The sequence below is a fragment of the Macaca thibetana genome, chromosome 19, assembly GCF_024542745.1.
Source record: "Macaca thibetana thibetana isolate TM-01 chromosome 19, ASM2454274v1, whole genome shotgun sequence".
NCBI classification, from domain to species: Eukaryota; Metazoa; Chordata; class Mammalia; order Primates; family Cercopithecidae; genus Macaca; species Macaca thibetana.
Window position 1 is genome coordinate 48,559,807 of NC_065596.1, and position 24,295 is coordinate 48,584,101.

The 24,295-nt window shown below is 55.6% G+C and overlaps 2 protein-coding genes and 1 long non-coding RNA gene across 3 annotated transcripts in view; 2 read left to right on the top strand and 1 right to left on the bottom strand.

Moving 5' to 3' along the window:
- LOC126941814 (uncharacterized) overlaps positions 1 to 11,909 on the top strand; it is a 36,268-nt gene extending 24,359 nt beyond the window's left edge. The window contains exon 3 of the long non-coding RNA XR_007721436.1: positions 11,564 to 11,909. This is a non-coding gene — a long non-coding RNA (uncharacterized LOC126941814). The remainder of the gene's footprint in view (positions 1 to 11,563) is intronic.
- PEPD (peptidase D) overlaps positions 1 to 24,295 on the top strand; it is an 873,572-nt gene that overhangs the window by 478,176 nt on the left and 371,101 nt on the right. The gene's annotated exons all lie outside the window — the stretch shown is intronic.
- The window catches only part of CHST8 (carbohydrate sulfotransferase 8), an 85,685-nt gene continuing 73,201 nt past the window's right edge, over positions 11,812 to 24,295 (bottom strand). The window contains exons 2-3 of the mRNA XM_050768514.1: positions 13,874 to 13,911; positions 11,812 to 13,368 (exon numbers count right to left, since the gene is read on the bottom strand). Coding sequence (XP_050624471.1) covers positions 12,262 to 13,368; positions 13,874 to 13,911 — 1,145 coding nt within the window. The 3' untranslated portion in view covers positions 11,812 to 12,261. The remainder of the gene's footprint in view (positions 13,369 to 13,873; positions 13,912 to 24,295) is intronic.

The following is a 24,295-nucleotide window of genomic DNA, read 5'->3' on the forward strand; positions in this document are numbered from 1 at the left end:
CTCTGGTTTCTCATCTGGCCCCGCAGGCTTTCGCCCCAGGGCATTTGCACATGCCCCTCCCATTCCCACTTGTCCTTCTGATCTCTGCTCCATCACCACTTCCTCCAAGAAGCCTTCCCTGACTTCTCTGACAAGGTCGTCTCCATCACAGCCCTTGTGACGGCCGTGCTGCTACAGTTGCAGGTCTTACTATCCTTTCCTTATTAATTAGAGTCAGACTCCCCCAGTGGACTGAGTTCTGCAAGGCACAGATGGGGTTTGTTTTTGTTCAGCGTTTTTTTTTTTTTTTTTTTTTTTTTTTTTGTTTTTTTTTTTGTGTGTGTGTGTGGTGTGTGTGTGTGTGTGTGTGTGTGTTTGAGATGGAATCTCCCTCTGTCACCCAGGGTGGAGTGCAGTGACACAATCTTGGCTCATTGCAACCTCCACCTCCCAGGTTCAAGCTATTCTGGTGCCTCAGCCTCCTGAGTAGCTGGGATTACAGGCACCTGCCACCACGCCCAGCCAATTTTTGTATTTTTAGTAGAGACGGAGTTTTGCCATTTTGACCAGGCTGGTCTTGAACTCCTGACCTCAAGTGATCCGCCCACTTCGGTCTCCCCAGGTGCTGGGATTACCTTCGCTCTGCGTTTTATGCCCTTCACTGGGCACTGTGTCTCTCACACAATAGGTACTCAGAAAATCTTTGTTAAACAAAGGAGTGAAAGACCCTGCTTTCTCTTTAAGAGGATACATGGTATTTGGTAGCACAGGTGGATCCTAATTTGTTCATCCATTTCCCTCTTGATGAATATTTAGGCTGTTTCCAGTCCTCTGATAGTTCATATACATGATGCTGCACTGAACATTTTCCACCCCTGTTCCTGTCCTCGTGCCTGGAGTTTCCGTAGGACAGATTTCTAGAGATGGAACTCCTGGACCCACGAGTCTCCATAGAGCTGGGGCTGGGATGAGGGATGGCAGCAGGGCCTATAGCGTGTCCCCATCTATGTTTCTGCCATGGCACAGAAATGCCAGGGGAAATGGATCCTCAATTGGACAGAGGGGCATGAAACAGAAGGTGCAGAGGTGAGGATGATAGAGAGAGCCTTGGTGGCATACGAGGTCCCAGGCCTTGGTTCCTGCCACGCCACCGTGTATTTCCCCATCTTACTGGACCCCTCAATAAGGTCATCCTTCACCTAAAGTTGGTGTCAATGGGTTTTTAAAATATGTGCTGCCAAAGGGCACCAGCTATAACAAGTTCCAGTTGTTATCACTGTTGATTAAAGATGTGGTTTTCAGATTCCCTTCTTGGCAATTCACTGAGGGGTGTGTGTGTGTGTGTGTGCATGTGATCTATTAAACCTTTTTTTTTTTTTTTTTTTTTTTTTTTTGAGATGGAGTCTCGCTGTATCACCCAGGCTGGAGTGCAGTGGCACAGTCTCGGCTCACTGCAAGCTCCGCCTCCTGGGTTCATGCCATTCTCCTGCCTCAGCCTCCCAAGTAGCTGGGACTACAGGCGCCCGCCACCACGCCCGGCTAATTTTTTTTTTTTATTTCTAGTAGAGACGGGGTTTCACCGTGTTAGCCAGGATGGTCTCGATCTCCTGACCTCGTGATCCGCCCGCCTCGGCCTCCCAAAGTGCTGGGATTACAGGCATGAGCCACCGCGCCCGGCCTTTTTTTTTTTTTTTTTTTTTTGAGACAGAGTCTGTCTCATCATCCAGGCTGGCATGCAGTGGCGTGAACTCTGCTCACTGCAGCCTCTACCTCCTGGGCTCAAATGATCCTCCTGCCTTGGCCTCCCAGTAGCTGGGACCACAGATGCGTGCCACCACACCTGGCTAATTTTTGTGTTTTTTGTAGAGATGGGGTTTTGCCATGTTGCCCAGGCTGGTCTCGAACTCCTGAGCCCAAGTGATCTGCCCGCCTTGACCTCCCAAAGTGCTGGAATTACAGATGTGAGCCACCATGCCCAGCCTACATAAGCTTTTATAAGTATTCCAGAGGCCTCTTAGAAATGATTGATATGGTTTGAATGTGTGTCCCCTCCAAATCCCATGTTGAAATGTGATCCCCAATGTTGGAGGTGGGGCCTGGTGGGACCTGTTTGGGTTGTGGGGACAGATCCTTCATGAATGGCTTGGTGCCCCCTTTGTGGTAATAAGTGAGTTCTCACTCTATTAGTTCACTCAAGAGCTGGTTGTTTAAGAGTCTGGGACCTCTGACCGGGCACGGTGACTCATGCCTGTAATCCCAGCACTTTGGGAGGCTGAGGCGGGCAGATCATGAGGTCAGGAGATCTGGCTAACACAGTGAAACCCTGTCTCTACTAAAAATACAAAAAACAAAAACAAAAAACCGGGCGTGGTGGCGGGCACCTGTAGTCCCAGCTACTCAGGAGGCTGAGGCAGGAGAATGACTGGAACCTGGGAGGCGGAGCTTGCAGTGAGCCAAGATTGTGCCACTGCACCACTCCAGACTGGGTGACAGAGCGAGACTCCACCTCAAAAAAAAAAAAAAAAAAAAAAAAAGAGTCTGGGACCTCCTCCCTCTCTTTCTTGCTCCTGCTATTGCCAAGTGATCCACCTGCTCCCCCTTCACCTTCCGCCATGATTGGAAGCTTCCTGAGGCCTCACCGGAAGCAGATACTGACACCATGCTTGTACAAGCTGCAGAACTTTATAGCCAATTAAACCTCTTTTCTTTATAAATTACCCAGTCGCAGGTATTCCTTTATAACAATGCAAACAGACAAACACAATGACACATTCTCTGCGGGCTGCAAAGCTCTAATTATGTGAAAATACACATATATGAGCTTGAGCCCATTTGTTGGCCTCGGCTCTGGAACAGGCTGGGTCTCTGTGCCTGGCTCTGGTTCCAATCATGGCAGAGAGGGAGGAATGGAGAGCAGGGGAGGGGTTCACATACACCATGGAGGTTGAAGTGGGTAAGTGCATCCAGCAGCTCAGTCCTGGGCCAGACACTATGGACACAGCAGAGATGTGACCCGGAGCGGGGCGGGTGCTGCACAAAGCAGCCCGCTGTGAGGCTGAGGGGTGCACGACTTCAGAGTTTGCACAGCTTCCAGGGTTTGTGGCTGAGGCTGGCAGCAGGCTGGCGTTCCTGCAGGGGCATGGAAGCTCTAGTGACCATGTGGGTGGCAGAGGACCTTGTGGGGGAGTCCTCCCACTTCTCTGTGGTCCCAGATGCTCGATGCTCAGCCCTGTTCCAAGCTGGGGGCACGAGGGTGCCATCACCCAGGCCTAGCACAAGGCCTGACACGTGTGACCGCTCTAAGCATTGGATGGAGGTGTGCTGGTAGCCTCTTCTGTGCGCTGAATGTCCCCCCACAATGTTGTGTCCTATGTTGAAATCTTCAACCCCAAAGTGATGGTGTGAGGAGGTGGGGCCTTTCAGAGGTGATTAGATCTTGAGGGTGGAGCCCTCGTGAATGGGATTAGCACCCTGATAAACGAAGCCCTGCGGAGTTCCTCACCCCTTCCACCGTGAGTTCACAGCAGGAAGAGGGCCCCCTATGAACAGGAAACCGGCCCTCCCCAGACACTGCATCTGCTGGCACCCTGATCTCAGTCTCCAGAACTGTGACAAATTGTTTGTTGTCTAAGTCACCCAGTCTATGGGATTTTTGATGTAGCAGCCCAGACAGACTAAGATGGATGAAGACAGCCCCCTAGCCTCATTCTGGATCCTCCTGGGCATGGAACTTGACCGTAGTACACCCCTCCTTCAGTGGTTCCACTGTTTCCAGCACAAAATCCAATCTCCTTATCCCTTATCCAAAATCCAGAGTTCTCCCTGACCTGGCGTCTCCCAGTTCCCCGCTTCCGCGATCCACAGGTGTCTATGTGGGGCTCACACAGTGTTTGTGCACGCTCCCCTGGGCTCAAGCCTGCTCCTCCTCCTGGTCCTGATTCACGTCCTGAGAGCCAGTACTAGGAGGTCGCATGCACTCAGCGGGGGTCCAGGCCAAGACCCCACCCCCACCCTGAGCCATGTTCCTTGGTCACTCTCCAGAGCCTTGGGTCACTCTCCGCTGACTGTTAGGCCAGCAACCCTGCTTGCAGTTCTACAGAGAGCCGAACCTTGAAAAATGATGATGAGCCCTTCTCCTCATGTCATTAATCCTCTCATGACCGAGGCATTTCCCCCAGGGTGGGCACGGGCCCAGGGTGACTGATGGCACCTGCCCACTCTCTTGAGGACTTTGGCCAGTGGGAGGTGTTGACAGCATTTCCCAAGTGAAATGCCACATGGAGATTAATGACCCCCGAGCTGTGGGCTCTGGGTGGGTAAGGCTGGAGCGTAGCGGGGTCCCCCAGCCTGCTGGGTCTGTGGACCGCCTCCCACACCCCGATCCTCCTAGCCCCTTCCAGGAGCAGTGCTGTGGGTTCGCTACCTTTGCCCGGGTTCCCAGGATCTCTCAGAAATGGTTGCCTCAGCTTCACGCCTGAAACCTCAAACACAAATAATTTTCAATTTGCCTTGGAGTTTCAATCGCACAATCCGATGTTAAATAATAGATTAGCTGCCTCAGGGAGAGAAACAGGATTTAAGAAGAAGAAATAACTAAAAGGAAAAGTAAAATTCAGCACATCGGTTTGGAGAGCAAGAATGCAGCCTTCCCTTCCAGCCCAGATTTGCCGGCCCCATCCCATCCTCCCAGATCGGGCTCTCTTCTGGGTCTTTGGGGACTGCCATCCACACAGCCTGGTCTCCCCAGGGGCAGGCTGGAGGCGTCGGCATTTCTGGGCTCATCTCCAGATGGTGCGGCCAGATTGGCAGACTCCGTCTCCCACACCCCTGCTCTCAGGCCCTGCACGAGGAGGAGAGGTCTGACCTGTAGCCCCGAAACCACCACCCACCGAGGCAGATGGGTGCAGGTGGTCACAGGCAAACTCAGGTAGTCACAGGCAGGTGACAGCAGGCAGGTGAGTGGGCAGGTAGCAAGTGTGAACTGATGGAACCAGATGCAGGCACAGGTACAGGACGACCGTGTCACCAGACCCCAGAGAAGGCTGAAGAGGGTCCCTCTGTGGGGTGTGACTTATTCACAAGCCCTGGAACCGAGGTCATCTCCACCCAGGAGATCATCATGATGGGCAGAGGTGAAGGTCATCATCACGATCCTGGCCACTGCCAACCCTGGGCACAGTTTGCCTGTCACCACAGGAAACCACACCATCTCCAAGGTCACAGGTCCCCAACTCCCGCCTCACTTCCTCCACAGACCCCAGCGCCTTCTCTCTGCCTATCACCCCTTCCTGTCTTGATGCCTTTCCTCATCCAGCTTTGTTCTGCTTGGGTGACTATTCTCTGTGCCCTTCACTCCTCTGTCACACATGCCTAGGAGGAGCCCTGCTGTGACCTTGCTAATGCTGCAGCGGGAAGGTGCATTGGTGCCCTACACATCCATCATAAACTGCCAATGGGCGCACAGCAATGCCTGAGACGCTCCCTCTCTTTCCCCAGAGAGCTTGTCTTTCCCTTGAGCTAGTGACCATTCAATTTCTTCTCCACTGTCGCAAAACCTCCTACCCCATTGGAACACCAGAGAGCCAGTAAGAACTGTGCACTCATGGGCACACAGAGCCAGGGCCAAACCATCAGGATCTGAATTCTGGAAGATCCCCATAATAGCTGTGTGGCCTTGGGCAGATTACTTAACCTCTCGGTGTCTCAATGTCTTTATCTGCAAAAAATGGGGAGGATGATAACCATCTTACAGTGTTGTAGTGAGGATTAAATAAGCTCATATATATGAAATGCTAGCCAGGCAAGGTGGCTCAAGCTTGTAATCCCAGCACTTTGGGAGGCCAAGGCGAGTGGATCACTTGAGGTCGGGAGTCCGAGACCAGCCTGTCCAACATGGTGAAACTCCGTCTCTATTAAAAATACAAAAATTAGCCTGGCGTGGTGGCAGGCTCCTGTAATCCCAGCTACTCGGGGGGCTGGGGCAGGAAAATTTCTTGAACCTGGGAGGTGGAGTTTGGTACAAAAAAATATGAAATACTTAGAGCAGTACCTGGTAAATCGGTAAATTCCATAGTTACTTATTACTTTAGGTGCCAAGGCAGGAGATGCTGGTGTGATAGTGGCTTGGGTTAAATGACAGCCCTGGAGAGGGAGAATGGACATGGATTCAGGATGCCCTTGGGAGGCAGGATGAAAGGGACAATCCAGGGCTTGTAGGGAAGGCTGAGCCAGGAAGCCAGGAGAGGAGGGGCTTAAGGTGTGAAAGGTGTGCGGCTCAGGTGAGACGTTTAAGTGCAGGCACCCGCTGGACGTGCTGACAGCTGAGGGTGAGGCAGTTGGCTACTTGGGTCTACCGATCAGGGCTGCAAGGGCAAATCCGGGAGTCTAGCATAGGGGTGATGTGGAGGTCGTCCAGGGAGTGTGTAGGCAGAAGAGCCCCTGGAACTGCCAGCATGTGGCAGTGGAAGGTGCCTTGTCAGCGGACTCTGCGGGTGGCAAGATTGGAAAGCAGGCCAGGGTGGGATCCAGAGTGAAAAGGAGGTGAAGCCATGGGGGCTGAGGGGTGGATTCTGCGGCAAGAAGAGGAGTGAAATGGGCAGGCGCTGTGCAGGAGCCATCTGGCTATGGCTTCCCCGTTTTTTAAGATGGGGCGGTGACAGTTTGTTTTCTGCTGAGAGGAAAGCCTGCTGTGTGTGCAGAGAGGGCGCAGGTGCACGCGGGAGGTGCTTAAGGAGTAGGCAAAGGGACTGGGATCCGGTGTGTGTGTGTGTGTGTGTCGGGGATGACCTCTGGTCAGTGCAGGAGGGGAGGTGGAGGACAGGGCTCAGCGTGGGAAGTGCATGCACTTGGCTGAGACAGTGAGGGACCTTCTGATTCTTCCCGTTTATTTCAATGCAGCAAGAGGCCCCGTCCTGAGCCGTGCATGTTTCTGTGTGTTTACGTGTGTGTCTGTGTGTCCGCGTGCATCTGGGTCTGTGTACATGCGTGTGTCTGCATATCTGGGTGTGTGTTTGTGAGGATGGGTGTCTGTGTGTCTGTGTGTGGTTGTGTGTGTCTGTGCGTCTGTGCCTGTGTGTGCATGATTTGTGTTTGCGCGTGTGCGTTCCTGTTGTGGTTGAGGTTGGAGAAGGCCTGACATCACCCTGATGGAGCGTGCAGGACAAGCCCCCGGGAAGGTTGTGGATGTCACTGCTTTAGGGGCGCTGCGGGTGTTTGGGTGTTTGGGGGTTTGGTGTTAGCACAGGCGGGTCCCCTGGAGCTGGTGGGTTTGAGAGTAACCTCTGGAGGCCGCCCGCAGACAATGGAGGGGCGGGAGCCCCGTGACCCCATGGTTGGGAGGGCGAGGGGACACAGGAGCCGACTGCGCGGTGGGGAGGCTGGGGACGCGGGGCGCTCCGGAGCTGGAGCCCCGCGGTCGGAGCGCTGCTGCCACCTGGCGGCCCCGCCGGGGATCCCCGGGCCGCTGCTCGGGAGCGGGGACTTAGCCCCACCTGGCGGCGGAGCACGGCTCTGCGCCTGTGGGCACAAAGGCGAGGGGGCCCTGCCGGCCGTTTGGGCGCAATCCCAGCTCCAACTCCTGCGCCGCACAGCTCTGGTCAAGCCTTTGTGTGCCTCAGTCTTCACACCTATACATCAGAGCGAGGCATGAGTGGACGGGGCCGCTGGGAGAGGGGCATTGGGCAACGCACACGAAGCCACAGCACAGCACCCAGCACGGGTGACCCCCGACACCCGCACCCCCGACACACTCGGGGTCCCAGTCCCTCGGTCTCCTCTTTAAATACCTCGCGCACGCACCTGCTCTTCTCCACGCTCAGCACTCTCTGTCCACTTGACTCAGGCTGGCATACCCAGGTGGCGCGGCAGGGTCGCCCAGGTCCGTGACAGGAAGTGGCTTTCTCTGCCCTCTGCCCCCGCCCCCTGCTTCCTTCCCTAGCTTCCAGAGCTCTTGGCACCTCCAGCTGCTCCCCTGCCGCTCCCTTCCTGAGGCCGGCCCAGGATGAAGGAGAGGCAGGAGGATAGTCCCCCAGTAGCCCCGGCCCGGCCCAGACCCCGGGTCCCCCTCTGCTGCCATCTCCCAGCAGAGCCTCTTGTGCAAAGCGTGCCCTGGGCAGTGAGAAGGGCCAAGGAGCAGCCAGGCCAGGGTGGTGGGAAGAACCCAGCTCAGGGCTCCCACGCCCCCTCCTCGAGCCTGCACAAGGCAGCGGGACTAACACCCAGTCCTCTCCCCACACCCTGCTCCCAGGGCACCTGCCTATTCCTCATCCAGGAGTCGTGGTACCCATCAGCTGGGGGTCCCCGGAGGTAGGGGCAGTGTTACTTGAGCCCAGACTACCACACCTCCAACTTCCACCTTTGCCCATTTCTGGATCCCGTGGTTCAACACAGCCTCCTATGCCCAGCTCTGGGTCCTCTGGCCTTGTAGGGGGAGTGGAGGAGTGAGGGACGCCAGCAGAACGTCCCCTGGGTTGGCCACGGGTGCTCCCTGCAGACGAAGGGGCCGAGAGGAGATGGGGGCAGTAAGGTGAGGCCGCCTCCAGGCCTCAGAACCATGATGGGATTCCACAGGCTCCTGTCCCCCTCCCAGGGGCTTGGCCCTGAGGATGAAACTGGCAAACCCTGCCTGAGAGTGGCGGGAGGTGATGGGGGACACTCTGTCCACTGCCTGCCTGACTTTGTCCTGGGCCCCTTGGACAGGGCCTGTACAGGCCACCAAACCCCGTGGAGACAGCAGGGAGGAGGGGGAGCTGGGGGAGGCCAGAGCTGCCTGAGTTTCCCACCTGACTGTCTGCATGGACCTTGAATCCCACCTCCCCAGGAGACTCAAGGCCTTTGGGGTTCCCAGGCCACAGGAGGGACCCTAGGCTTTGGGACGTCTGTTCTCATCACCACTTGGAGAGTGGGGGGTCCCATCCGGGAGGTCTCAGCCACTCAAGGGCAGAGGCCTGGAAGGGACTTCCCTGGGGCCGCCCCGAGGGGTCCACAGGGGGACCAAGCTGGGGAGGGCCCTGGGGCTTGGGCTGTTCTCCCAACTCGATGGGCTTCCTTCGTCCCTGGGAGCTGCTGGCAGCCCTTTCTAGAGAATCTGATCAGAGAGCCCCTTCCAGGTGACATCCACAAAATGGCCAGTGGATGGGCAGGGAGAGATGGGGAGAGGGTGCACAAGATGGTCCTGGAGACAGGCAGGACTCAGACCGCACACAGCCCACCCCTGGCACGGACGTGGGCTCACACACGATGCACACCCCTCACTCCAGAAACACACACACAGGCACACATGCTCACACCCACCCTATAGCACAGGCTAGAAACACACACACACACGCTTACACCCACCCACCCCACAGCACAGGCCAGACACCTCCCTCCCCCAACACACACCCACATACTCACACCCATTTACCCCACAGCACAGGCCAGGCACCCACACAGACACACACCCACGCAGACACACAGACCCACATTACCTGTTTGCTCACACCCATCCACATAGTACAGGCCAAACACACGCATACAGACATACACTTACACCCCCCCACCCCACAGCACAGGCATACATACACATAGACACACACACAGACACAAACACACACATGCTCACACCCACCCCACAGCACAGGCCAGACACATACATCCACATGCTCATACCCATTTATCCCACAGCGCAGGCCAGACACCCACACACACACACCCACCCATAGGATCCATATGCTCACACCCACCCACAGTACAGGCCAAACACACACACAAACACACACGCATAGAGTACAGGCCAGACACACACATAGACACACACACATCCACCCACCCCGCAGCACAGGCCAGACACACACACACACAGAGACACATGCACATGCACACACACACATACTTCCCTACCACCGCGCTGAGTCCACTCTTCCTTAGTCCTGTGAGGTTTGGGGCTGGGTTGGGGGTTGGAGCTGGGGTGGTCTCCAGCCTGGGCCTGCAGTTGGAGGTCACTCTCAGGGCCGTCAAATGCTGATCATGGTCACGCCTGCACCTGTCTTCTGTCATTGCCACCTGCAACAAAAGCCCCCCGCCGATGGTTGTGTTGTGTGTGTGCACGTCTGTCCAGCTTGAGCCGGCGTGTCTCTGAGAGATTTCTTCCCCCAACACACACATGCAGATGCACACACACGCTCACACTGGGGAGGAGCAGGGCCATCCTCCCTGTCTCCAAGCCGCTCCCAGATGCTGTCTCAGTGTGGAGTCCAGGTGTTCCCTGCTGAGCAGATGCCATGGGGGCACTGCCTCTGGCTTCACCAAATGCACGCACGACCAGGGACACTTTCCTGCACATGAATATGGTCTCACGTTTGAGCGCCAGGGCCCAGGGCACCTCTTTCTAGGTCTTCCTCAGCCAGGCACTTCCCCGCCTCCTCTCACACAGACCCTGGTCCTGGTCAAGGTGCAGGGCAGCTGCTCTGGCTTTCTGGGCCCCTCAGCATCTGCTGTCTCAGCTTCCGTGGGTCCCAGGAGTTCCCCAGGCCCTGACCGCAGCCTCTTCCCTGCCCCTCCGGGTCACTTCTGTCAGATAGTCCAAGCCGCTTCCAGCTGGAACCTGAGGGAGGTCTCCCTGCTTCTCAGGTCTCCTGGATGGATGTTACCCCAAAGGGGCAGGAGGAAGGCACAGTGCCTTGTTCCCCTTTGCAAGGTTCCAGGGTCCAAGGTGGAGGCAGAAAAGGAGATGGAGCAACTCAGGTTGGTGTGAGCCTGGGGAGATTCCAGAAGCATCTCCAGTTGGGAATACAGGAGTGCCTCCAACTGAGGATCCAGTAGCCCCTCCACCTGCGGGCCAGCAGCTCCTCCACCTGGGGATCCAGCAGTTTCTCCACCTGGGAATCAGTAGGGCCTCCATCGGGGGGATCCACCCAGGGATCCAGTGGCACCTCCACCTGGAGAATCAGCAACATCTCCCCTAGCAAGTGGGGACAGATGGAGGGCAGCCTCCTGGGAGGTCCCACAGAGCAACCCACAGAATGACCCAGGAGGGCATGAAGAGGTTCCTGCAGACAGGATGACAGAGGGCAGACTCCAGAGTCAGGCAGCCTTTCCCATCACAAACCATACCCAAATGCAGCCGCACTCATGCCCGCACTCAACACTCCAACAAACGCCTCCTCCCAGACCTTCCCAGAACCATCTTGGCTGCTGACACTTCGGGAGCCCTGTCTGGTGTGAACGTGTATGCTTTTGGAGAAGTTTCCTCTGCGGCTTCTCTTCTCCTCCTCCAGGGCAGGTGCCTCCTGACAGCCCTGAGGCGGTCTTGTCAGGTGAGTGGGGCCAGGGATCAGGGTGAGTGTCTGCAGATGACAGCCTCAGGCCAGAGTCCTGCTTGGCCCAGAGGTGCAGAAAGCCAGGGACAGCCTCGCTGCCTACCGAGAGCACCACACCCGCTGAGATGCATGCACCGTGCGCCCCGGCCCCAGCCTCAGCCCTGATTAGCAGCTTGCCCGGAGAGCTGGCCACTGCTCTGGCAGTCCCCAGAGGCCTCTGCAAGGTGCACTGATAAGAAGACACCCCAGGAGGCCTCCATAGGAACAGGCCTATCTTCTCCTTTCAGGATGAATGTGCCAGGACTGAGACGGAAGCACCCCAGTTGACTGCGCCCTAGCCTCAGATGCCTGCAGGCCCTGGCTGAGAGCCTCTGGGTCCTCTGTGCTCTCCTCCCACGAGGCTGCTCCTGAACTGGACTTCTCTGCAGTGGGGCCTGCAGCACCTGGCTCAGGCTGCCCCAGGAAGGCAGAAAGAGCCCCAGAAAATCCAGCCCAGGGTCCACGTGCTCCCACGCCACCACAGAGTACACACTGCTGCTCTGGAAACCGTGTGCTTTATTTGGAACCTTAATCCAAGGGAACCTCCCCCCTGGCTTGTAGAAAAGCTGCAAACCATGTGGTTTGGTCCAAGGCAATGGCTAAGGGAATGCAGGATATCCCTTACCGCTGGGGCCCCTGTCCTCTGGGCCTCAGACTTCCCTGCTCATCGAAACTGCTGGCTGAGCTCCCGAGGTGTCTATCCCAGTCCTCAGCCTCTCCCTCAGTCAAGGAGTGAGGAAACATGTACCGGCCAGGGGCTGGGGTCCCCATCCAAGGCTAGGTGCCTCTGCCCCCCCCCACCCAGGGCCTGCTTCCTCCCACAGCCACGGCTCCTCAAGTCCTCAGAGCCCTGTTGCTCCCAGGATGAGGCGCCACCGACAGGAGGATGCCCGGGAGCACAGGTGAGTGACCAGGGCAGGGCGGCCCCGGCCAACTGCAGCGCCCCTCAGTACAGATCTGCAAAGGGCTTGGAGTAGTTGAACATCAGGTAATCCATGTAGTAGAAGTCGTAGGTGCGCTGCCGTTGCAGGGCTGAGAGCTGGGCGAAGTACTGGCGGGCGATCCTGGCTGTGGTCCGCGCCTCCTGCGAGTGCCGGTCCTTGAACCGCGGGAAGGTCAGGTTCCGCGGCGCGCGGATGAGGCTCAGAAAGAAGTTGGCATCGTCCTCCATGCTCTCGAACTTGCCTACGAAGTCGTAGTCGATGAGGCAGGGGCTGCAGAGCCGGCTGACATGGTCCCAGTGAATGTCCATCCCCACGGGCCGGTGCACGTCCAGCAGGTACTGGACGAACTCGGGAAAGCGCACCCCAGAGCCCGTCCGCAGGGCCTCCCGAGAGGCATTGGCCCGGTACCGGGCCAGGATGGCCTTGCCGAAGACCGGGTGGTAGTAGCTGTTGGGGTGCTCGAACTTGTCGCGGAAGGCTGACACCAGCCTCTCGAAGGGCTCGCGGACAAAGAGCATCTTGGTGTAGGTGCTGAGACGGTGCAAGATACCCTGGCGGTCGAAGGTGTCCAGGCGCTTGAGGGCGCTGCCGTAGTGGACGGTGTTGTGCTGGATGTCGGCGGTGGACGAGGCCAGGCCGGCCAGCACCATGAGAACCCGCTTCCAATTGGAGCAGCCAGCCTTGGGCACCTCGCAGTAGAGCACGCGGTGGCGGTCCTCCACGAAGATACGGGACACGTGGCGGGGTGTGACGGCCCGGCGGCTGCTGCTCGCCCGGTACTTGGCGCAGGCCTCCTGCATTACCCGCTTGCGCTCCTGCTGGCTCCGGTGCAGGCTGACCCAGCGGCCATCCAGCGTCCCGGGTCCCGGCCGGATGAAGGGCACGTCCGAGCTGTTGGCCGGGATGGTCGCCGCAGCTGGCATTTTCTTGATGAGTAGACGGCGACGGCGCTGGCGGAGCCGCAAACGGGTCCCCCTCTGCAGCGGGGATTGAGGCTGGTCAGGCGCTGGCAGGTTGCGGCCCCTCGGGGCCCCACTGGACAAGTCCCGAGTGATCCTCTCTGTGGGTGCCTTCAAGTCACCATCCTGGGAGCCGCCTGGTGGGACATCCTGGGGCAAGAAGAGAAGTGGTTATCTGAGTGGAAAGGACAGCTGGGCACTGAGGGCCACACAGGTCAGACTCTCACCACGGCTGGGGTTCCTGTCCCTCTCAGGTGAGGGACGTAGGCTGACCCTATGGGTGAGACCCCTCCCGTCTGAGCCCTGGCCCAGCACCCGAAGGCTTCCCTCCCGCTGAGGTGCAAGTGTCATTTCGGCCACAAGATGGCGCGATCCTCCCAGGAACCTGGGCTGAGCGAGGGTGGCGGGAGTAGGTGGCCTGCAGGCGGGCTCAGATTTACTGCCTCTATTAGCACCGTGCAAAGAAGCCTTCTAACAAGGAAGGGAAATTCATGGGTCCAGAGCCCTGGGCTTTGTTCCCAAGGCTCCCGGGAAAGGCTGGACACATTTTTCTTTCCAAGAATGGATTCAACCTGAGCTCCTAATTTTCTTCCCAGCCCTCCCCAGTTTCCCTGGGGCTGCGTGCACTGAGATTTATCTGACTCTCAGAACTTACGTGGTGGGGCTGCCTTGGCCTGATGTTGAACTTTATTCCTAAAAAGCAAACAGAGGAGAGGACAGTATTAGCAGCATATGTGCCACGTGGCTCCCAGGGAACTGCTTATGGGCTGCTGGCTGTGGACATCCAGGCTGGAGGGATTTTGGGGTAAGCTCTAGGGAAAGGCAGCTTAGGGCATCGGGAGAGGGCATGGCTCAATGCTGGAGCCCCTCCATCCCCTACCCATGCAGAAAACAGGAACGCAGCAAACACGTGGTCCCACTGGCTCGCAGCCGAGGCTCTCTTCTTTGCATCACGCCTGCCTCCTGATGTGACCTACAAGGTCTGGAAAGGCACCCTGCCCAGGTGTACCCACACACCTGCCCTGTGGAGCAGCCAGGACTCTCGCAGGCCACCTCCTCCTGCACCCCACCATGTCATTAAGTCACAGGGAAAGGACCCTTCAGAAAGCTCCATCCACCCTCTCTCCACACCCCACCAGCCATGCCCCAGTTCTGGCCACTATGGACTCTCCACGCTTGGAATATGACAGGTTCACACCCACACCTTTGCACACACCAGGCCTAGGAATGGAACGTGCTTCTTCTCCTCTTGCTCCAGGAAGTTCCCTAACCTGGGTATTTCCTTTGAGATCTTGGCCTTCTCGGCTGGCTCTGGAGTTCTGGGGTGAGCTGAGCATATCTTGGTCTCCCTCAAAGCCCTAAGCAGTGCCCAGGTGGAGGGTAATTGTCCAGCGTTAACTTACTGATGACATCAGGAAGACAGAGAGAGATCAGTGCCTCACTGGCCATGCTCTGGAAAGCCCCCTCTGCCCACCAAGGAGGCCCATGCCTGGGCTGGGCTCACCCAAGAAACAAGCTCTGGTGAGGTGAACCTTTGACCAGAGTAGAAGATTCTGAGTCATACCCTGTTTGGTCTGCTTTGGGGGAAAGTCCTGGGAGGACAAGGGGATTCCCTTTGGGGGGAATCTATTTAGAAGCTGGAGCCTCCTTCCCCAGTCCCTACCTGGCCACCGAGGAATCAGGGGATCTTTCTGTTCCAGTGCCATGTGGGTGGACGTTTTTGTCCTGATGTTCTGCCAAAAGCCATGGTCACCAGCAGAGCCAGCTATCCCTTAAGCAGAGAGCTGGATCTTCTGGCTGGCATGCCGGGGCACTGTGCCTGACCACACCTCAGCAAATCCTGGCTGCTGCTTGTGGGTGGGGGGTTCCAGTGTCCCACCACTTTCCTGGCTGTCTCTATGTCCTGGGCAGAGGTCCAGTAACAGAAGCCCAGCTGGAGAACGGACATCCAGGTCTTCCCTGAGCCAGACAGTCTGTGGATTTCTCCATGGGGTCCAGTTTTACAGACTCAGCCAGTGCCAGGCCCCAGACAATCTAAGGTTGAGGCTGTGCCCGCACATCTCCTTCAGTCATTAGCAAGCCAAGAAGGGGATGCAACGTCAGCCCTGGGATGGACAGCCTGAATTCCCTGAGCTTGCCAGAACCTTCCTCAAGTCCCAAGAGAGGCAGAAACGCAGGCAGAACTGGAGCACACTTCATCTTTCTTCTGCTTGTTCCTTTGGGCTGGGAACAAGGGTATTCTCTCCCCTGGGCAAAGGGCAGAGCGTCCCCGTCTTCCTGGGCACTCCCAAGCTTATGTGCACATGCGTGCATGTGGGGAATCTTTGAAACAGACCTTCTAGACTCTTCCTCGGAGGCTGAGGGGAAGCTCCAAGTAGACCTGGTTGCACCACTCAGGGTATGGGGTGTAAGCAGCAGGTGCCTGACCTGCGAGAGGAGTCTTTAGAATCAAGCTGCTCATTGCCACCCCCTGCCATCCCCAGAGTCTATTTCCCTCCTTGACAGCCACCCCCTCCTCTTCCCTGTCCCATCTTTACTGCAGCTGTCCCAGCACGAGCCTCCAGAGCTCCTTCCTCTCCCGCAGCCGACGATGACAGCTCCCTTCACCAGAAGGGACCTGCCACGCCACTCGGTTTTACTCTACTCTGCCAGATTTCCTTAATTATTTTCTTCTGGTGATGGCAGCTGGCTCTGCTAAACCACCTCTCCTCCTCAGAGTCTCAGATGTAGGAAACCACTCTGCTTGTCACTCCTGTCACCTCGTCAAGGTGTGACGGTGCTTATATATTCCTTTTCTGGAGCAAATGAGTCATGCTAGATTTGGCCAAGAGTAGGGCTGAGAAGCCACTTCCAAAAGGGATCCTGCCAGTCGGGCGGAAGATGGAAGGCCATGCACTTGTTGAGATTGCAGCCCTTAAGGCCATGACCTCCCACTGGCACTGTCCCCACAGCCTCGGAGGGCAGTGGGCTGTGGTCCTGTTCCATTTTACCTGTGAGGACTGGACAAGGGGACACTGTCTCCTGGACCTCTGGACTCTGAGCCTAAGCTTCTGGGGCTGTCCCACTCCAATGCAGGCTGAGCTAGAGCCCTTGGCATGAACTACAGGAAAAGTTGCTGCTAGACAAAGCCTGGGGCTGGGCGAGTCTCCTGATTTCCTGTTTACACGTGTCCATAAAGCCAACCTGCCTGCAACTTCCTCCTTTGAAAGGAAAAATTGCCTTGTGGACAATAAGAGAGATCAGTAACATCTTAAGCAGAGCGTGAGTTTGCCATAAGTTATTCCCAACCCTTAAACTTATGGCAGCTTATCAGGCAAAGATTAGCCCTATCCCCACAAGCTCACTTTAACAATTTTAAAAATTTACTGCCAGGCACGGTGGCTCATGCCTGTCATCCCAGCACTTTGGGAGGCTGAGATGGGCTGATCACCTGACTCCAGGAGTTCGAGACCAGCCTGGCCAATGTAGTGAAACCCTATCTCTACCAAAAATGCAAAAAAATTAGCTGGGTGTGGTGGTGCATGCCTGTGATCCCAGCTATTCAGTAGGCTGAGACATGAGAATTACTTGAACCCAGGAGGCAGAGATTGCAGTGAGCTGAGATCACACCCTGCATTCCAGTCTAAGCAACAGAGCGAGATTTTGTCTCAAATAAATAAATAAAATAAAATAAAGAAAAAGAAAAAATAATAATTTACATTATTTTAGAAATAGAGATGGGGTCTTGCTATGTTGCCCAGGCTGGTCTCAAACCCCAGGCCTCAAGTAATCCTCCTGCCTCGTCCTCCCAAAGGGCTGGAATTATAGGTGCGAGCCACCAAACCTGGCCACAAGTTCACTTTTGAATAAAGACAGAAACATAATGAAGGAATTCTAAAGGGACCTCCCCTTTGCCATGAGCCTAGTGTCCCCACTAGGGAGAAAGCTGCTCTTCCATGCACCACTCAGATAAAGGCTGAAGCAAAGACCACTGCCTGCTCTGGACAAGTGAAGTCCAGGAGAAATCTTAGGTATCCTGGGCTAGGGGTCTGCACATCCCTAAGTGGGCTGCATGTCAGGACCCTGGACAGCTCCATGAGGGCTCAGGGAAGGGCAGCTAAGGGCTCACGAAGATGAGGAAGGTTTGCCACCAGGGGTCAGTGGTACCAGTGCCTTGGGGGGACTTATGGGTGGGAAGGAGTTTGGCCTCAGTATAACCACCTCCAGCCCCTCTCAAGCCCCCAAATAAAACGTACAATCTAGATAACATCAGTGGCCTTGCAGAGCAACTCCAGCCAAACCCAACTCCTCTTCCATCCAACGCCACCAATGCTGCCATGCACCTTCCCTGCCTCCCCACCTCCACCCCTGCCCAGAATCCAAGACCAACCACGTACACCCCACTTTGGGTGTCTTGAGTGACCTCTTCTCTCCTCTCAATATAACGCTCACAGTCTGTAAGGGAGCTCCATACCCCTGCACAGTAAGAAATAAACAAGCACTTTCTCTTTCTGGACAGATGACATGCGTGGAGTGGCTGCAACACATGTGCTATGATAAAAGCATTGGTGAGAATAAACAAGGCGTGAGTTATGGGCACTGCCAAATATGTTCCACGGTGTGAACTCTTCATTGGCTGAAGTTCTCAGCGTTTAGCTGAAAAGCCTCCTGATTGAGGAGAGGCAGAGGCTGATGAGTGTGTGAGGCCAGTCTCTTAGTCATCAGGCCTGGGCCTGGGGCACAGCTGGGGAGGGGGCTATACCACCAGCATGTCCAAGGAGGAGGGTCTCTTGCCCATTTCTCTCTAGGCTCACAGGAGGAAGACCCACAGGGTGCCACACAAAAGCCCCAATCCCCACTGCCCAGGACCCATGGAGGGTGGTAACTGAAGAGCAGCCTTTTGGTCAGGCCCTATAGACAGCACTGACAGGTGAGGACAGGACCCAAGTGCCTCAAAGGAACCCTTGGCCTGCCCCAGCCCCATGTGGCTCACTCTTGGGAGAGTGACGGCTGCATTGGCTGCTCATGGCCCAGCCCCGGGCCCTGATGGGCGATGACGGGAGGGTCTTGCCACTCCCATCACTGCATCTGTCCTTAAGGAGTCAAATCTGCAGAGGGACAGGCATTGGAGAGAACTGGGGAAGGAGGGCAGGAGCGGCCATGCCAGTCCCAAGTCCTGTCTGTGGTTGAGTTTGAGTTGTGCTTCTTGGTCTTTTAGGATTTCCTGATGGAGCCATTTGTGTGGCCGCATTTCCACATGCGGGGGGCTTCTGGTGGCTTCGTGGCAGGCTGTCCCACACCCATTGGCGCTGTCCACTCCACGTCCACTTCCATTGCCCAACTGGCCAGGGAGCCTCCAGGGCTTTCGACTGCTTCTCTTGGCTCAGGCTGGCCCGACCGGAGGCGGGGTTCCCTGAAGGTAAATTCCTGGCTGCATCTTGGTTCCCAGAACCTGCAGGACCCTGATTCTGAGCTTGGGCCCCACCTGGACTCCTTACAGTGGCATCTGGTGGGATGAACACTGTTGTCCTGGATAGCCCAGGCTGTTGGCCTCTGCCCTGCTGCTCCCACACCCCCATTAAGAAGAAGCGGCTCCCACACCCAAGATGCGCAAGAGAAAGGCCTCCGAGCTCTGGGGCAGCCCCACGACCGGGCATGCACCTGATCTCACAGTGCAGTGCTGAGCTGCAGATGGCCTGCCCTGAGTGCAGGGTGCTGGCAAGAGAGAAGGTAGGTGGGTCGGGGGAGAGAAGACCGAGGGAAATGCCAAGCTCCGCTCCATGGGAAGTGTGGAGGGTTCTGAATGCAGGGAGGGGTGCTAGTTAGGGTTCTCAGAGAGAGAGAGAGTCCACAGGTGATATATACGGAGCAGGGAAAGGGAGGGAAAGAGAAAGAGAGAGGGAAGGGAGAGGTAGAGGGGGAGGAGGGGAGAAGGAGAGAGGGAAGCGAGATAGGGAGAGGACACAAGGAGGAAAGGAGAGGAGAAAGAAGAGGAGAGAGAGACAGGAGAGAGATGGGGGAGGTTGATTATAAGAAACTGGCTCATGTGATTCTGGGGGCTGGCAATGTAATATCTGCCAGTAGGCTGGAGACCTGGGGAAGACTTGGTGCTGCGGCTTGCATGGGAAGGCCGTCTGAGACTCCCTCCTACTTGGGCAACTTCACTCTTTTCTCTTCAGGCTTACAACTAATTGGATGAAGCCCACCCACATTGTGGAAGGTCATTTCCTCTACTCAAAGACTACACATTTTACAGCAAATCACATCAAAAAAATGCTTTCCTGGCCAGGCATGGTGGCTTACACCTGTAATCCCAGCACTTTGGAGGCTAAGGCGGGTGGATCGTGAGACCGCATGAGCTCGAGGCTATCCTGGCCAACATGGTGAAACCCCATCTCTACTAAAAACACAAAAATTAGCTGGGCATGGTGGTGCATGCCTGTATTCCCAGCTACATGAAAGACTGGGGCAGGAGAATCACTTAAACCTGAGAGGCTGAGGTTGCAGTGAGCCAAGATCTTGCCACTGCACTCCAGCCTGGCAACAGAGTGAGACTCCGTGTCTCTCTCTCTCTCTCTCTCTCTCTCTCTCCAGCCTGGCAACAGAGTGAGACTCCGTGTCTCTCTCTCTCTCTCTCTCTCTCTCTCTCTCTCTCTCTCTCACACACACACACTCTCTCTCTCTCTCACACACACACACACACACACACACAAAGACTGGCGTTTGTCTAAACCCTGGGGAACCATGGCCTAGGCAAGATGACGTATATAATTAACCAAACAGAGGGGCTTAAAATGACAAAAATGTGTTCTCTGATAGTTCCGACGGGTGGATGTCCAAAATGAAGGTGCCGGCAGGGCCACACTCCTTCCACTGCCTCTTGGGCAGGGATGATGCTTCCTCGACTCTTCCAGCTTGCAACAGCCCAGGTGTTCCTTGGCTTGCAACAACAGAAGATCAGTCGCTGCTGTCTTCACAAGGCTGTTGCACACACGTGTCTCTTCTCCTCTTCTTATATGAACATCAATCATATTAAAATAGGGCCCACTCAACCAACCCAAATGCCCACCAATCAACGAGTGGATAAAGAAACTCTGATACATGAGATATATATATTATATACACACACATATAGGTGTGTGTGTGTGTGTATGTGTATATATATATATATATGATGGAATAGTACTCAGCCATAAAAAAGAATGAATTAATGGCATTCACAGCAACCTGGAGGAGATCGGAGACTATCATTCTAAGTGAAATAATGGAATGGAAAACCAAACATCGTATGTTCTCATTCATAAGTGGGAGCTGAGCTATGTGAACGCAGATGTGATTCGAAGGCATAAGAATGATACAGTGGATTTTGGGAACTCGGGGAAAGGGTGGGAATGGGGTGAAGGATAAAAAACTACAAATTGTGTGCAGTGTACACTGCTCCAGTCATGGGTACATCAAAATCTCACCAATCACCACTGAATAATTTACTCATGTAACCAAACACCACCTGTTCCCTAAAAACCTATGGAAATAATTTTTCTTTTTTAAAAAAAGGGCCACTCTAGTGGCCTCAACTTGATTACATCTGCAAAGACCCTGTAAGGTCACAGTTTACAAGCACAGGGAGCCGGGACTGAGCATTTTTTGAGGGTGGGGCAGGCACCCAATTTGACCCAGTACAGACAGGGACTCATGTGATCTCATGGGGCCTTAAGAGTGTTTTTTGTTTGTTTGTTTGTTTGTTTTTGTTTTAAGAGATAAGGTCTTGCTCAGTCACCCAGGCTGGAGTGCAGTGGCATAATCCTGGCTCACTGCAGTCTTAAACTCCTGGACTCAAATGATTCTCCCGCTTCAGCCTCGCAAAGTGCTGGGATTACAGCCATGAGCCACCACGCCCAGCTGGATGTTCTGAAGACAGGGCAGGATAGCCTGAAGGAGGTGAGGAAATAGCTCGTCTGCTGGTTTAGGTTGCCTGCTGATCAGTAGTGAAGGGTTGTTAGTTCTCGATGTTTTTGGGGCAGGGCCTGTGTCTTGTCCATCTGTGTCATTCTGGCACAATGCCCATCAATGCCTCTGGAAAGGCTGGTGCTTTCTGGACTGAGAGCTGGCCTTGGACATGAGGGGTATGGGGCTTCCCAGAAGCTGGGCCTAGGGTTCTGACTGGAGCCTCCCAGCTGGGAAGGGCCCACGCATCTAGGCAGCAGGTGCCAGCCCCCTAGCTAGATGCAGACAGGGGCAATCCCACTGGAGGAGTCTATCCACCCCCAGCCCTGGCTCGGTGGCCATGAAGCCTGGCTCAGGAACCTCCTTTTGCTATCCACAGTACACCAGGCCAGGGCCTGCTTTGGGACCGGGCCGCACCTTCTCTGGCTCCTCTCCCACCGGCTCAGGCTCTGCCCTTGTGACGTCTCAGCTGGTCCAGGGCCGAGGGGCACATTGTCCCCGTGGGCCTCTGACTGCCTCATTGTGAACTGCATCCTCCACCTGGGGCAGGCTGTTCATATGCAAATTAGATGCAAAACTGAACTTTCAACACACGCAGCAATGAGCTGGCAGCCTGGACTCCTGGGCACAGAATTCGCCCGGAAGAAAGCCTCACTCAAGGGCCTTCCATTCTCACCTGTGTTCATGGGAAAATCCAACTTCTTACATTCTCTGCTGGGTCCCCAGGGCACAGCCTGGAGACCAGCCTCTATCACGGTCATGGCCACCTGCTGCCCTAGGACACAGGACAGGTACGTGGGGTTCCAGGTGGCAGGGCTGCCCCGGCACAGGTGCTGGCTGCTCCCGGGCCCTGATGACAACTCTGTGGTCAGAGTGTGGACCTTGAGGGGAGGCAGCAGTCAGTCCAGACACGCTGGACAGCTGCGTCGAGCTGGTCATGCATTGGCCTCTCTCCTCCAGCTTCGGCCTCTGGGTGGGGGGCTTCTTCCCCTAGGCGCTGAGATGATCAAACTCAGTCACAGTGACCTCTGGCTCAGACCAGAGCAAAGGCTTACTCTCTCCCTTGGTGGACCACATGGAGGACCACCCTGGAGGGTCCATGTGGAGTTGCAGCTTTTAATGCAGGCTTAGCACATCAAACATTAGAAAACAGGCCAGGTGCGGTGGCTCACGCCTGTAATTCCAGCACTTTGGTTGACTGAGGCAGGCAGATCATCTGACGTCAGGAACCTGGCCAACATGGTGAAACGCTGTCTCCACTAAAAATACAAAAATTTGCCAGGCATGGTGGTGGGCACCTGTAATCTCAGCTACTCTGGAGGCTGAGGCAGCAGAATTGCTTGAACCTAGGAGGTGGAGGTTGGAGGTTGCAGTGAGCCGAGATTGTGCCACTGCACTACTCCAGCCTGGGTGACAGAGCAAGGCTCCATCTCAAAAAAAAAAAAAAAAAGAGAAAACTAAGAGCGCACACACCCACTGCTGTGTGACCTTGGACAAGTGCCTTGACCTTGCTGAACCTGTTTCATTGGTAAAACAGGCTAAAAATTTCATTGGTAAAATGTGCCAAACATATGCATCTTGCAAATCCACAAATGTGCACATGAAATGGGGCACGATGACGGGCAGGGCCGGAGCCCACTGGTTGGAAGCCAGCTGCTCCTGGCATGCCGATCATCTGGTTCCCTCTGCAGGGGCTGAATCTCCCGCAGCCCAGCTCCTGCCCCCAGCGCAGCGACGCTGGGTGCATCTGCAGAGGAGGGGAACCAGCATCTTCCTGTCTTGGGCCGATGAGCGACTGACGGCTCTGACCGCACTTGTTTTGTTTAGTGATTCCGTTCCCTCGCCTTCGTGATTAGGATCCACGATTCAACTGGGTGGTTCCTGTCAGCTCAGCCTTGGCCGTGAATTCCCTTGGAGCTGTCAGAGAGTCGAGCATCAGAGCTGCCTGTCAGTCAGCCAGTCAGCCGGTTAGCCAGTCTGCGAACCCAACAGCTGTCCCGCCTGCGCCACATCTACCCACCTGCCCATCACTGAGTGGGTTGGGGAGGGGAGTCCTGAGCTGGTGCCCTGCCTGTCTACAGGGAGGGATCCTCAGCTACTGCTTCACAGCACTCCTCGGTCAGAGCCTGCAGTGACTCCTACAGTGTTCAGGGTGTGTGTGACCCCAGCACACCCAAGGCACCCACTGCATCACCCCTTACACGTGTGCATGTTGCATGGGATCAGGTGTGCATGTCGAATGGTCTGTCACACCAGGCATGCCGAGGAGACGCACCACAGCACACGTTTGTGCTGCACGGGTGCCTGCTTCCTGTGTGTGCGATGTAGCACGCCCTGGGTGGGGAGTGTGTGTGTGCCTGTGCACATCCCTGTGAGGTTTCTAGGAGTCTATGGCACATGGCTTACAGCAGGTCATGCCTCTTCTTTCCTTCTTTCCTTTATGTATTCTTTCCCTCTCTCCCTCCCCGACTTCCTTCCTTCCTTTCTTTTCTGAGACAGTGAGTCTCACTCTGTTGCCCATGCTGGAGTGCAGTGGCGTGATCATGGCTCACTATAACCCTGAACTTCTGGGCTCAAGCGATCCTCCCACTTCAGCCTCCCAAGTAGCTGGACTACAGGTGTGCACCACCAAGCCCAGCTAATTAAAAAAAAAAAATTATATATATATAATATTGGCCAGGCGTGCTGGCTCATGCCTGTAATCCCAGCACTTTGGGAGGCTGAGGCGGGTGTATCACCTGAGGTCAGCAGTTCAAGACCTGCCAGGCCAACAAGACGAAACCCTGTCTCCACTAAGTAAATACAAAAATTAGCCATTGTGGTGGTGGATGCCTGTAATCCCAGCTACTCAGGAGGCTGAGACAGGAGAACTGCCTGAACCTGGGAGTTGGAGGTTGCAGTGAGCTGAGCTTGTGCCACTGCACTCCAGCCTGAGCGACAGAGTCAGACTCTGTCTCAAAAAAAAAAAAAAATTCATAGAGGCAAGGTCTTGCTATGTTGCTCAGAAACTCGTGGCCTCAAGCAATTCTCCTGCATCAGCCTCCAAAGTGCTGGGATTATGGGCGTGAGCCACCGTGCCTGGCTGCACGTCTTCCTTCAACACGTGTGGGCCTGGAAGAACAAGCCAGAGCTAGTGGATGTTGCCGCAAATGAG